This window comes from Poecilia reticulata, chromosome 14 (genome assembly GCF_904066995.2).
Source record: "Poecilia reticulata chromosome 14, P_reticulata-male-v2, whole genome shotgun sequence".
Classification (NCBI taxonomy): Eukaryota; Metazoa; Chordata; class Actinopteri; order Cyprinodontiformes; family Poeciliidae; genus Poecilia; species Poecilia reticulata.
Window position 1 is genome coordinate 22,416,564 of NC_088843.1, and position 12,882 is coordinate 22,429,445.

At 37.7% G+C, this 12,882-nt stretch overlaps 1 protein-coding gene across 5 annotated transcripts; it reads right to left on the reverse strand.

The window, feature by feature from the left end:
* Window positions 1-397: 397 nt before the first annotated feature.
* LOC103476329 (tubulin-specific chaperone cofactor E-like protein) lies at window positions 398-12,148 on the reverse strand. 5 transcript variants are annotated; one of them, XM_008428598.3, is made up of 9 exons: window positions 11,944-12,146; window positions 10,030-10,087; window positions 7,537-7,676; window positions 7,317-7,456; window positions 6,786-6,967; window positions 6,447-6,703; window positions 5,434-5,560; window positions 5,229-5,345; window positions 398-1,885 (listed from the first exon to the last, which is right to left on the reverse strand). In XM_008428598.3, the coding sequence occupies exons 3-9, from the start codon at window positions 7,664-7,666 to the stop codon at window positions 1,540-1,542; spliced, it is 1,299 nt and encodes a 432-aa protein (XP_008426820.1). In that variant the 5' UTR covers window positions 7,667-7,676; window positions 10,030-10,087; window positions 11,944-12,146; the 3' UTR covers window positions 398-1,539. The 5 variants fall into 5 exon arrangements, with proteins under 5 accessions (XP_008426820.1, XP_008426819.1, XP_008426821.1 ...); XM_008428597.3 differs by having other exon boundaries at window positions 10,030-10,090; XM_008428599.3 differs by having other exon boundaries at window positions 10,030-10,090; window positions 11,929-12,146.
* Between the last annotated feature and the right edge of the window lie 734 nt (window positions 12,149-12,882).

A 12,882-nucleotide genomic window follows, 5' to 3' on the forward strand; every position in this document is an offset into this window, starting at 1 on the left:
TTTTTAAACTCTACCTTATATTTTAGTATCTGTGCATTAATTTAAATGATTAAACCTCTGCTAACGTTCTGTTTTGGATCTAATCCCTGATAATCTGCAGTGGTTTCTTTAATATAATCTATGATTTTCAGAAAATATGTTTTTCCTCATTACAAACTGAGCTAACTCTTGATTTTAAATCCAGAAACCCTGTCAATTCACACGTCCCAATCTATATTTTTAACTTATATTTATATATGTTTCTGATGTGAGATGGATCTACCTGACTAAAAACGCTCCGTTTGATTTTTGGGTCATTTATTTACAAGTTGTATCCTAGAGGAAATGGTCAAAGTGAAATGTAATTTAGAACAAATATGAAATGATGTCCTTCCCTTCATAGATTTTTTTATGTTGATTTGTGTTTTTTTTTTTTTTACGGTATTCTCCTCCGCTGGACTCCCTCAGGTTTGTCTCTTTGAACAGGTAAACAGATATTTTATTAAATTTGCAGATAAGCTGTCATTCTAAAAGGAGAAAGGAGAAATTTATGCTCAAGTTATTAGAAAATGTAAATATTGATCAAATATTTTATCACTACAAAAAGTCTGCTGACGAATGATTATGCATACTCCATCGTTGGTTTGGGCTTCTTCTGCATGAATTACTACATAATTAACTACATTTCCATTACAAATGTGCACAAACTTTGTCAATATTACACTAATGTCAGATAAAAAAAACTATTTCTCAATTGCGGTGTTTCCATTAAATAATGTAAAAAAAAAAAAAAAATTCCATTGCAGTTTTGTGAAATAAACTGATTTTGATACGGCTTAAAAAACCTACCTCATCTTAACGGCAAAGCTTTTCCATGGAAAAACGATAACTAGCACGTTTCCATGAAACAAATGTATTTTCCAGATGTCAAACGGTGCAGTTATATGGTCAATAGAAACGCAGCTATTGTCTATTTCAGGTAAAAAAATTCTACATTTATTCAACTTTTAAATACGAATGTTTTTTTAAGATTCACTGACTAATTACTTCATTAGGATTTAAGCAAATATAATTACATTTGAATTGTACTTTTGTCTTTTTTAAAGCCTATAATTGTGTGTTTAGGTTTTGTCAGCAATGTCTTTCAATTACACATAATTATCTAGTTATATTTTCAAATTTCTTGTCAACTTTAAACATTTTTTAGCAGCTCTAGCACTCCTGGGTTTTTGAGGGAAACCCTGGATACGTTTTGCATAGTTTGTCTCGTCTTTGGCACCTACATTTGACTATTTTATGGCCCAAATTTCACGTTTAGTTAAAGTAAAGGTCTTAAGTGTAGACCCACCTTACACCAGAAAAACAAAGCAGCTAAATTTTAAACTTTACTAAATTCCTTTGAAGCTATCTTGGGTCAAACGCTTCAATGTGCAAATTTAATGTTGCCTTATTTTTCTAAACTTCCTTACATTCAACTCTGGGAGAAGTCTTTCTTATCAAATAAAAGCTTTGTCTCTGTTCGTTTTTAATTTCTCATCCGAAGCACGAGAGCGTCCTTCCTCAAAAGTCCGAGGAGCTGCAGCGGTTTTTCTCTTTGAGCACCACCAGGATCTCGTCGCCGTCTTGGATGCTGTAGGAGTGAAGCGCCCGGAAGCCGCACTTCAGCTCCTCGGGTCCGAACACGGAGCTCATCTCTTTGTCGATGTGGAAGAGACGGATGCCGTTGGAGGGCAGCTGCAGCAGAGTCTTCAGCTGCTTCTTCAGGTCGCCCACCGTCTGCTCCAGGCGGAGGGTGACCGGCTCTACCCGGTCCCCCCAGCGGACCTCCACCAGGGTGCCGCGCGGTCTCAGGTCCACCTCGGCCAGCGGGGCCAGGTGGCCGTATTTGGACACGAGGGCGTTATACCTGGAACAGAACGAGGCACGTGTTGGGGTTTGGTTCGTACAAGCTGGAAGGAAAAATGTACTTTCCTTATTTATGCAGGAAATATGAATCATTAAAACCAAACATGGAGCTCAATCAACTTGACTACGTTTGTGGAGTAAAAATTTTGTTTGTGTAGTAAAATTTTTTGCTTGTGGTGCTTTTGTCTTGAAAATTTTAATCAAAGTTTAAAGGTCGAAAGATCAACTAGCTCCCCCCAAATCTAACAAAATTGGTATCAAATGTTTGTGCTACGTCTGTGCAGTAAACATTTTCCTTTGTGCCGCTACTATTTTAAAAATATCAATAAAAAAAAGTTTCCAGAGGTAAACCACGCCCACACCCCCTCTCATTTACGAAACCAACTCAGCTATATTTGAGTTGAGTTGAAGATATTGATGATGACCTCTTGTGACCTCTGGAAACTTTTAATCTTTAAAATGAAAGCATCACAAACAAACGTTTTTGCTACACAAACATGTGGGGGTAACTTCACTCAGGCCAAACCACATCGTTCCAGTTAAAATGTAACTCACTTCCCTGTGAAGGCGTAGCCCCGCCCCCCAACCCCCAACCATTTTGGAAAGATTCCACAGAAGTGGGCGGAGCCAAGATGCACAGAGGGGCGTGGCCAATGTGAGGATGAGGGAACGGTGTTAAACTAAAGTACGTCAATGTCAGTCGCTGCGTTTCCATTAACCATAAAATTGTGCAAGTTACAAAAATGTTTATTTTTTATTGCATGTTTCAGTGCTGCTGCAATAAAACATTTATTTTAAGACTTTTCCCACATGTAATAAATATGAAAAATAAGATAAAACTAGTTATGAGACTCTTCAGATGAATTCATTCAAACTTGTACATTTTGATACGCAGAACAACTGTTGAGGATTTGTTTTGGGTTTAAACAGGATTTGTTTATGACTTCTTATTTGGGATATTATAATCTAATATGTTATTATTTTGAATTGTGATTGTTATCTCATTTAATAATATCTCGTTTAAAACCAAACATATTTATTGACCTTTGATAGAAGGAACCTTATATCCCATGATTCCTTATTACTATTAGCTAAGATAGCTCTGGTGTTTTTCTCTAAATGCTGAAGGAAAACAGTCGTAATCATCATTAGCTTAATTTCCACTCAGGTTGTTTTCTGGTGGCTGCTGAAAGGAAATGTTCTGGCGGAGCAGAAAAAACCGAACCGTCGGCCGTGAGAAAGCACTCAGCCGTCTCAGGGGAACCGAAGCTCAAGATAAAGACCCGGGAACGATTAAATAAAATCAAGGAGAGGGGAAAAAAAAAAGAAAGGCAGTGTTTTCAAAGAGGCTGTAACAGCTGGTCCAATCAAGCCAATTTCACTTCCCCACTAAAAACTGGTCCACAAAGCCGATCTGCCTGACCCCAGGTTTCTGTGGGAACTCGCGGCGCACAAAGTGCCCTTCTAACAGGAGGGTTTAAGGCGGCACGTCTGGTGAAACACTGCTGCAGGTAACAACATGTCAACCTTTCTAATTGTGTTTTTAATTCTAATTGTGTGGGTTTGGAGACACTGTCCAGTTCAGGTCCAACATCCAGCCTGAAACTCAACCAGCCTGAAACTCAACACTTTTCTACATTATTTTCAAGACTTTTCCAGCAACAAAGCCTCTCTGGGTCGACTACACCTTAAATTAAGCGGCACTTCACACGTTTATATACGAGTTACGTTAACATTAATGCACATTTCAGAAACAAAGCAGTTCAAAGCGCTTTACGCCCAAAAAAACTAAAGTCAGCAGTTATGAAACCAGCAATAAACATTACATTTAGTCAAATCCCATCATCAAAATCATCGAGCAAATATACAAATATGTTGATCAATGGATAACAAATTTTAATGGTTGATAATTTGTCCCAGAAATTATTGTGATCAACGATAATATTGTTTTTTTGAGACCATTTTTAAGTGATGTATTGATAATGCCATAACACATGAGAGGTCTGAAAGTTGATCCAACAGATCTGCAGATCTTTAATCCGTTCCGTGATTTATAAACTACAAGCAGTAGTTTAAAGTCTCTTCTCTGAGTGAAGGACTGTGGAACTGGGCGATGTTCTCCATCTTCCTGGTTTTTTTTTTATCAATATCAATAAATTATTGACTTAAAAGAAGCTCCTATATGTTGCTGAAAAGTTAAGATATTTGCACCTGAAACTAGACCAAACATAGTTGGTCAGATGTTTTTGCAGTGTTGTTATAATCTGAGCTAGTGGTCGCATGGAGACATTAAACAGGACTTGTGATTTCTGTCTGCTTTGATGAAAAGCTACACAAAAAAAATCCTGTTCTTTAGGTAAGATTCGAATCAGTGAAGTACTGGACCAGAACTTCAGCCGGAAACATCTGGTAAGTGGTGGTTTTAAGGATGACAACATCTAAATAACTCATTTACTCTACAGAGTGCGTTTGATCTGCGCTACCTTAGAGGAAAGGGGATACCTGCGCTCTCACAGCGACGCCCCCCTGACCTTCTGACCTACAGAGACCCGACCACCAAACCAGGTCCACCAGCACCGGTTAAAGCAGAGCGAAGGAAAGAGATCAAATCTGCCGCTCGTCACCTGAAGTATCAGAGGAGACGCAGCGCTGCCGGAAACATCAGAAAACCTCCAGGCTTCCCGTTTTGATTTTGATGGCGTTGGTGTGCAGATAAAAGACAGAAACATCTAGCAGCATCTAGCAGCTACCTGCCGTATCCGATTCCCAATCAGAGAATTCCCCCTACAAAGAGTTCATTGAGCAGCCGGAGAGTGGCGGCATTGTCTCCCAAAAGGTTAGTTTCCCTCAGCGAAGGACTACACCTTCCTTCAGAAAGCCCCCCACCCCCACCTCATTCTGCTCAGGTTAAGTGGAATGAAGGCGACTGAGACTGGAGACGATGACTGGATATCTGGCGTTTGTCCCCAAATAAAAGAAACGACCATGGACATCACAAGTTTTCATGGTTTGAGGCGTAAAATGACGTCAGCTGCTGCAGTCCGTGTTACTGAAGCAGGAAACTTTATTCTGATTCAAAAATACTTTATGGCTTAAGGGGAAATTAAATGTTGTAACTCAGGGTTTCCCCCAGAAAGCTTGCTAAGCCCAGTGGGAGGAGCCGCCATGCCAGTCATCCAGTGGCCAAACGTGTTTTGGTTAAAAAATGTTTAAAGAAAAGTGAATTTTATTGCTTAAGATCACAAGATAACTGCATTTAACCAGATTTATGTCATTTTCCAGTGATGAGCACAGCGGCCCTTCATGTGTTTTGGGTAAAACACTGCATGGTGTGAAGCGTGTACCTCTGAGGAAGCTCCTGCTCAGGACAGTCCTGGTAGTATCGGATGAAGAACCGCTCTGCGTCCTCCCTCTCTCCGTCAGAAATGGCACTCCCATTTAAAACCATCACAGATGGCAGCCTGGGGAACAGAACAAGGGGTCATTAAACACTTAAATAATTAAAAACAGACATAATGCATAAAGAGGGAGAGTTTAAATGTAACGAACTGTGCTAAAAGGAGGCTGCGTCTCTCCTGGGTGCTATACGACTGCAGCAAAGGAATCCCCTGAGCTTTGACGTCCTCCAGTTTAGGGAAGAAGTTCAGCCTTTCGATGTCCTCCCACTGGCTGAGACCTGCAGTTCACAAGGAAAACGCTTCATTTCTTCTCTTTGAACTGTTGTTTATGTTGAGGTTTATTTATTTCAAAAGGGACAGAATAATACAAATACTGAAAAAATATTTTTCATAGAGAATAGTAAGTCCTGGGAATTCTGAATCGATTCAAAACCTATTATATTATACATAATCTTTACATTAGCTTATTGCTTAATATGAATAGTATGCCAACATTAGCCAAAGACACAGGTTTCATTTGTAGCACCTCAAAGTATAATCAATATAAATACTATACTGTGCAATACAAACTAATTAACTAGCTTTTCCATCAAAAAAGAGCATAATATTTTTTTCTTTAAAACTCCAAAACATTTCAGATGAAGTATAAAAAGCCATACAGCACTACAATACAGAACAAAGCACAATGAAAATAAGAATCAATTAATCAGTTTCTGCATATTTGATCATCTAAGGGCCATAATTTTACATTTTTTTAATTAATACAATGATGATATCCTACAGTTTTTTTTAGCTAGGTTTGGTTGCCTAGCAACAACCCGTTGAGCAACATGCGCAGCAGCAGTTTCATGTTTCGCCACTGTGCCGCATAAATGGTTAAAAATAAGAAACAACGGCATGGAGGGAAAACTGTGTGTAAAGCAGGAAATATTATGCCACCAGTTTGGTAGCATTTCAGATATTTAAAACCAAAAACTAATCGATAATTATCTATATTGACTGACATTAAATACTTCTGTCGTGACACGTTTTTCAGCCATATTGTCCAGCCTTATGGTTGACCACTGTGATTTTCTCTCCACACATAAATATGTTTGGATCGGGTGTATTTCTTTTAGTCTTTTAGTAAAATAGATTCCAACTGAACTGACAGAGGAAACAAACCTGAGTTGTTGAGGTTGATGCTGCGCAGGTTAGGGAAGAGACCCTCCAGTGTTTCCTTGGTGTCGCCCACAGAGCTGACGCTGTTGTTGGCCAGCACCAGGGTGCTCAGACTGGGGTACAGCCGGCCAAACTTCCTGACCTCGGCCCAGTCCTGCAGCTGGTTGCCGGTGATCTGCAGCAGGCTCAACGACGGACAGGAAGCCTGGGACTCGGACACGGAGTCGTAGCCGTTCAGGCAGAGGAAGAGCTCCTTCAGCCTGGACACCGGGAGGAGCAGAGTCTGAGAAACCTGAACACGTTTCAGCACAGCCACAGGGAACATCTGTTCGGCTCACTTACTCTGGCGTGTGCTGCGTGAGAGTGTGCACCGTGTCCCAGCTGACTTGCGTGTTGATGAGGACGAGTCGTCGTACCCTGGAGAAGACGTCGGCCACGCTGGGTTGCAGCTGCACGCCACTCAGCGGGTTCATGCTCAGGTTGAGGAAGTCCAGGTGAGGGATGCTGGAGACGATGGTGCTGATCTGTCAAAGCCACAATGAACACAACGCATTCATCTTTAAAAATACTTAAGATATTTTGACATTTGTTTTTAACTCGTTGTTTTGGAATCTTCTGTATATTTTGCCAATCTGCCGCTGTCAATCATCTTGCGTTTACGTTGCTCATCGCCCCCACATTGTGTGTAACGTATCAGGTCACTCTGGCCACAAAACTCGGAAAGGAACTCAAACTTTACGAGATGTAGAAAGACTTTCTTAATTGTGTGTTGATTTATTTTCATCATCTACCAACATTTGGTGCCCAACGTGGGACCACCCAGCTCTAACAGGTTTCTGTGTAAATGGTTTTGGATTCGTGAAGCGGACTTACCTCTTCCCAGTCATTGAGCTGATTATAGGCCAGGTCCAGCTCCAGGACATGAGCACAGAACGCTTCGATGTCGGACCTGTCGCCAGCTTTGCTGATCCCGCAGTCATTCAGAACCAGAACGCTGGGTAGGAACAGTCGGTCTGAAGAACAGCAAAACTAAAGTCAGTTCATTTCTGCTATTTTCAATCATTTATCAAGTGTTTTTAGCTTTTTCTGTTACCTTTAACAGGAGATCCTGGAGGGCTGGGCAGAACCACCACACCTTGGCCGTAGGGGAAATTCTCCGGGTTGTACTTCTCACTGAGGACCCGGACGAAGGTGCGCTCCTCCTCTTCATCAGAGGAATCCATGGCTGCACAGCTTCACAGGAATCCAGAGAAAAGTTCAGAGTTAGAACCAACAATAACTTCTCTGGTTCTGATCTGCAGACCAAACTTGAAACTCTGATCAAATTCAGCCTGAAAACCAAAAAAAGCTAAAAAAAAAAATAAAAAATGCTTTATCTTTTAAGAGATGGGTGCAAACACTAAAACACTAACTTTTATTAGTGAAAAAAGATGCAAAAAATATCTGGGGTTTAAAAATTCCAAAACACAAAATAACAAAGTCAAACAACGACCAGCTTTGTTTACAACATGTCAGAGTTTAGCAGCAGAATCATCAGTAAAAGTTGCAGATCTTTGGGGAAAATGAAAGCACCTGCTGTTATTATTTATTAAACTATAAAACAGGCTCTACTCTCTCTAAGGCATATGGTTGTGAAGCAGCTTTTATATTGGAATAAAGTTCAGAGGTCAACCAGTGTTGGATTCAATCACAACAACTCAGCAGATTTGAACAAAAACAATGACTGTTTTACATTTGTAAGAGACAGTGTGGAAAGAAGAGGCATAAAACGGTTTATAAAGTTACATTTTAAAGGCTGAAAAACTAAAGAAAATAAGCTAAATGTGTACAATTAGCACATGGAAAGAAAAATTAAAATTAAGATAAATGAATAAATATACAGCCTACATTCTTAATAGTTCCTCCGGTAAATTTGTGCAATAAGCTTAACTTTTTTTACAGTAGAAAAATCGCGAACTGAAAAGAATTTTGAAAAATACAAACTGCAATATAAGAATGTTTATTCACTATGGGGAAAAAAGGCACACAAAAGGAAATTTATTTTTGCTTAAAAGCATTTTAGTATTCTGTAACATTTTTAATTATATAGTAAGATCAAATTAAAAACAGATTTGACTAAAATTCCTATTGTGAGATTATTGCAGCTGGAATAAAAGAGAAGGTTTTTAAAAATGTTTATATAAACACTTAAAGAATTTAAAAATTGTGAAAATTCTTAAAATTATTTCTAATTCATAAGGAATAATTTTTAAAAAGGTTTTTAATCTTTAAAATACTTTTAAATCCTCCTGTGCAGCTGCAGAGAGCTGCATGTTTAACAATGGGAGCTTTATAAAAAGTTTCTCTGCTGGTGCTCAGAGGTCCAACAGGTGGGGTCAGAAGTGCACCAACGGTTTTCCTTTAAACTTATAAACTGCAACAAAAGGCTGTGCATGGTGGCTGCACACAGCTTAGAAGATGATATAATGGATCTGCTCTGATAAACCACCACAAAAAAAACAAAGCAATGTGAAGTCTGAGTAAACTATGGGCGCAGGTTTATATGGGAATTTTTCTGCCATAATCCAAGAGCAGACATTTTCAATCTGAAACCAGGATTTCATGTCTTTTGTTCTGAAAACTTTTAATACTTTTGCTTACATGTTCATTTTGAAAGCAGGACTTCATGTTTTTCTTCTCAAAACTTGTAATGCTTGTACTCAAAACTTCTCCTCGAGGTCACACTCTGCTCAGACTCTCTGCTCGCTTACAAAAACATGGAACTGCCTTTTGGCAGAGTCGCCTGGCAACCTCTCAGTCAATAGAACAAAAGTGTTGTACCGGGTGTGTTTGTTTCCTTCTAGAGGGTGTGCCTGTGTGGCTGCTATCGATTGTAGCAACCTGCACCAACATGATGTTATGTGGTTTGTATTTTGATCTTCCAGGAGAGGCAGATGCTATTCAATCAGTTAAATACAATCCTGTGAAGAAAATATTTACATCCTTACAGATTTTATCTGTTTTCTCTCACTTAAATGTTTCAGATAATTAACTTGAAAAAAATTAAAAATACAAAAGCCATATTTCTAAAATTTATTTCATTTAATGGGAGGGGGGTGGGGGATCTCATTCAAAACCAACCTGAGACTGTGAGAAAACTATTCCCATGGAGGCCATTCTTATTCTTAGATCATGACCTCTGATCTTAACAGACACATGCAGATGAATTGATTGGTAGATATATCCAATTAAAAACATTAACACCCCCAATCTTACAGTGAGGACAGCTATTTGTTTTCACTTATAATCAAGCATAAATAATATGCAGCTATAATTCACACGTAGTTGGAATAAAATGTATTTTTATCTTTCAAATAAAACCTATCTGTTTATCTTAAACATTTTGTGTAAACGCGGTGCTTTCCCTCAAGGTCATGATGCGATAAAAATCTGATCCCACCCAGTCCTGTCCGATCAGCCATATCAGTGTCTGATAAACAAAGGTCCAGTTATCTAAAGTTCTGCCCGTTTGACATGGACGGGTTTGCCAAATGTCTGAATCTGGAGTTCGTTCTTGGATTGATGACACAGATCTCCTGGTTCTTACCTCAGACGCAGCAGAGATGGGAGGAAAGGGTGTTTTCAACAACCCAACGTCCCCATTCCTGCTGAGAGAAGCAGAGAGAGGGAAGAGTAAAAATGGAAACGGTTCTGGGTCTGATCATCTAACGTGACGGAGCAAAGAAAAGTGGTCAGAAAGACAGTGGGAGTCTGGGAAATTTAACTTTTCAAAAGCAGGGACTCCTCCAGGACATTTTGTCTCGGGTGGCCAGATGGGGCCCATTAAGAATCATGAAAAAAAAAAAAAAACTGACATTTTATTTAAATATGTTTCCATGTATGGTGGAAAATTAATTCATGTTTTTAAGCATATAAGTTTGTTGCAATAAATCAATGAATCACATTATAAATTAAAATGAGCTCAATCATTTCTATTATGTTTTGTAAAAGGTGATTTTGTTTACAGAGACTTTATAATCCATTTATGTTTTTAATTGTGTGCAGGTTTCAATTTCCGTTTTATTGTTTTTTCTTTTTTGTTGAATATTTAAGTGTATTCATTTTCCAGTGTTAAAAGGGCTTTTCTTTTTTTAAACAAAATTAAAGTTTATTGGCTATTGAGAGGGCAAACTTGCATAATTGTGCAATTATCATTAAATTACTTGAAAATGGTTTCAAAAATATCATTGTTTATCGCAATAATTTCTGGAATCATTTATTTTCCAGCAAAACTTATTTTGACAGGCCTATCTACACACCAAAAATCAAGTCATTTTACATGCTAGTAATATTTTGGCCCCATTTTTGACCTAAATTTATGATCTTACATTAATTTTACAGACAGACGTAGAAAAAAATATAAAAAAGGTTAAATAGTAAAATACAAAATAAACACTACACCAATTAAAGTGGCCTTCATCTCTAACATTTATGCAAAAAATACATAATGGTATTGCTTAGGAAAAGGTAACACAATTCTGATATGTAGACTGTGTGTCTCAATAAATAAGATCATGAAAAAGTTTGTTTATTCCAGTAATCAAGATAAAATTGTGAAACACATATCACATAGAGTCCTTCCATACAACATATTAGACATCTATTTCAGTTCATTTTTATGATTTCAAGCATGCAGCTATTGAAAACTCAAAAGTCAGTTTCTCAGAAATTTAATTTTTTATCAGGTCAATGAAAAAGGGATTGTAATGCAGAAATGTTATGGTATTGTGAGAAAATCATAGGATAAACACCCATATTTTAAAATGAAATACTTATTTTATTGGTATATTAATATAGTAATATTTTTTATTTATTTCTGAGACACTGAATTTTGTGTTTTAATCGTCTGTAAGCTAAAATGATCAAAACCAGCACCTAAAAATTCTGACTATGTCTGGAATAAATATCATAGTTTAGCTTTCTGAATTAAATATCTAACATAACGATTCATATTCACTGAGAGGCACCTGTCAGTTAAAAAAGGGGGGCATGCGGGGTGGGTGGATATGTTTTTGTTAAGTTCGCTATAAACAAAATTCCAGGAAGTTATTTTTTATGATTAAAGTTGAACTGTAAACGCTGCTCTCTGCTTCCCCCTATTGTACGGCGCTGGCATTGCAAATTCTAAGTATTTTTCTTTTATTAAACCACGAAAAGAATCGACTGATAAATAACGCCGAATACACTTCAAACATGTAAAGACGAAAGTATTATCACATAATCTAATTCTCCGTTTTTATACTCTTTCTGAAAATAAATTTAAAATCAAATTACAGTTTCTTTCTTTCTGTGGGGGCTGCAGACTAACGAAGCCTGTTTGGAAAACGCAGCTCAAACTAAAACCAGGGAAAAATAGAGCAAAACTCGGGCTTTTTGAGGTGTTTCAGAAGCAAACAGGCCATGTAAACTGTAAACACGACAAAAGGAGCATCAGAACAATCAGTACTTTGGTTTATCTTACATCCAGTCCGGTAACGGCTGTTGGTGCAGGTGTTCAGCCCGTTTTACGGACCTTTCTTCGGAACATTACAGCTATATTGTGTCCCAGTAACGAGGTTAGTGATGAGACCTCTCGCCGACCACCGGAGCCTCTCAACCTTCGGTTTGTGTTTGTTGTTCTTCGGTTAGTTTGACAGATTAGGACACGCCTCTTCTACCGGAAGTTACGTAGTTTAAATGTCAGGTTTTATTTTTATTTTTTCTTTCAGATAAAAGAACAATGAGACGAGAAAAATAAAAGGCACAAAATATAGAAACATGTAAAATACATAACTAAAAATGTGCTTTTAAATATGTAACATTATTTTTGGACTACCTGTTGCCAATGCGCGATCACGTAGTGCCATAGCAACAGACTTCCTCGTTTGTGATTGGTTCTCTGCCAGATTTAAAGAAGCAGAGCACATGTGAGGTTTTTTTTGTTAGAGTCTTAACATTTTATTTGGTTTAATTAAAAAGACAAACATTACAAATTTAATTTTTTATTTATTTAACTGGCTCAATAACGCCAATGCATTTTACTGAGAAGTTATTATGAAAACCAACACAAACTGGAAGTGGAAAAGAAAGAAAGAAAGAAAGAAAGAAAGAAAGAAAGAAAGAAAGAAAGAAAGAAAGAAAGAAAGAAAGAAAGAAAGAAAGAAAGAAAGAAAGAAAAAAGAAATATTGTGTTCAACTAAAAAAAAATATATATAGGCCATATAAAACGTGTGGGGTACATTTGTACACTCCTTGAATCAGTGCTTTTGTGTGTGAATTCAATTTTATTCAAAAATGCTTTATTGATCCCAAAAGTAAATTAAATAACATTTAATTGAAGAGTTATTAAGCGTAATTTATATTATGCAGGGTTTCGTCTGCACATTGAAGCATGTTTCCACTAACCAAAACTTCTGCTGTC

What these genes read in the sequence shown, in the direction of transcription:
- LOC103476329 (XM_081615513.1), bottom strand. An exon ending in CGCAGCCTCCTTTTAGCACA is followed by an intron (nt 5,346 to 5,433) that starts GTTCGTTACATT and finishes TCTGTTCCCCAG; the next exon opens with GCTGCCATCTGTGATGGTTT. An exon ending in GAGCAGGAGCTTCCTCAGAG is followed by an intron (nt 1,886 to 5,228) that starts GTACACGCTTCA and finishes GTTCTGTTCCAG; the next exon opens with GTATAACGCCCTCGTGTCCA.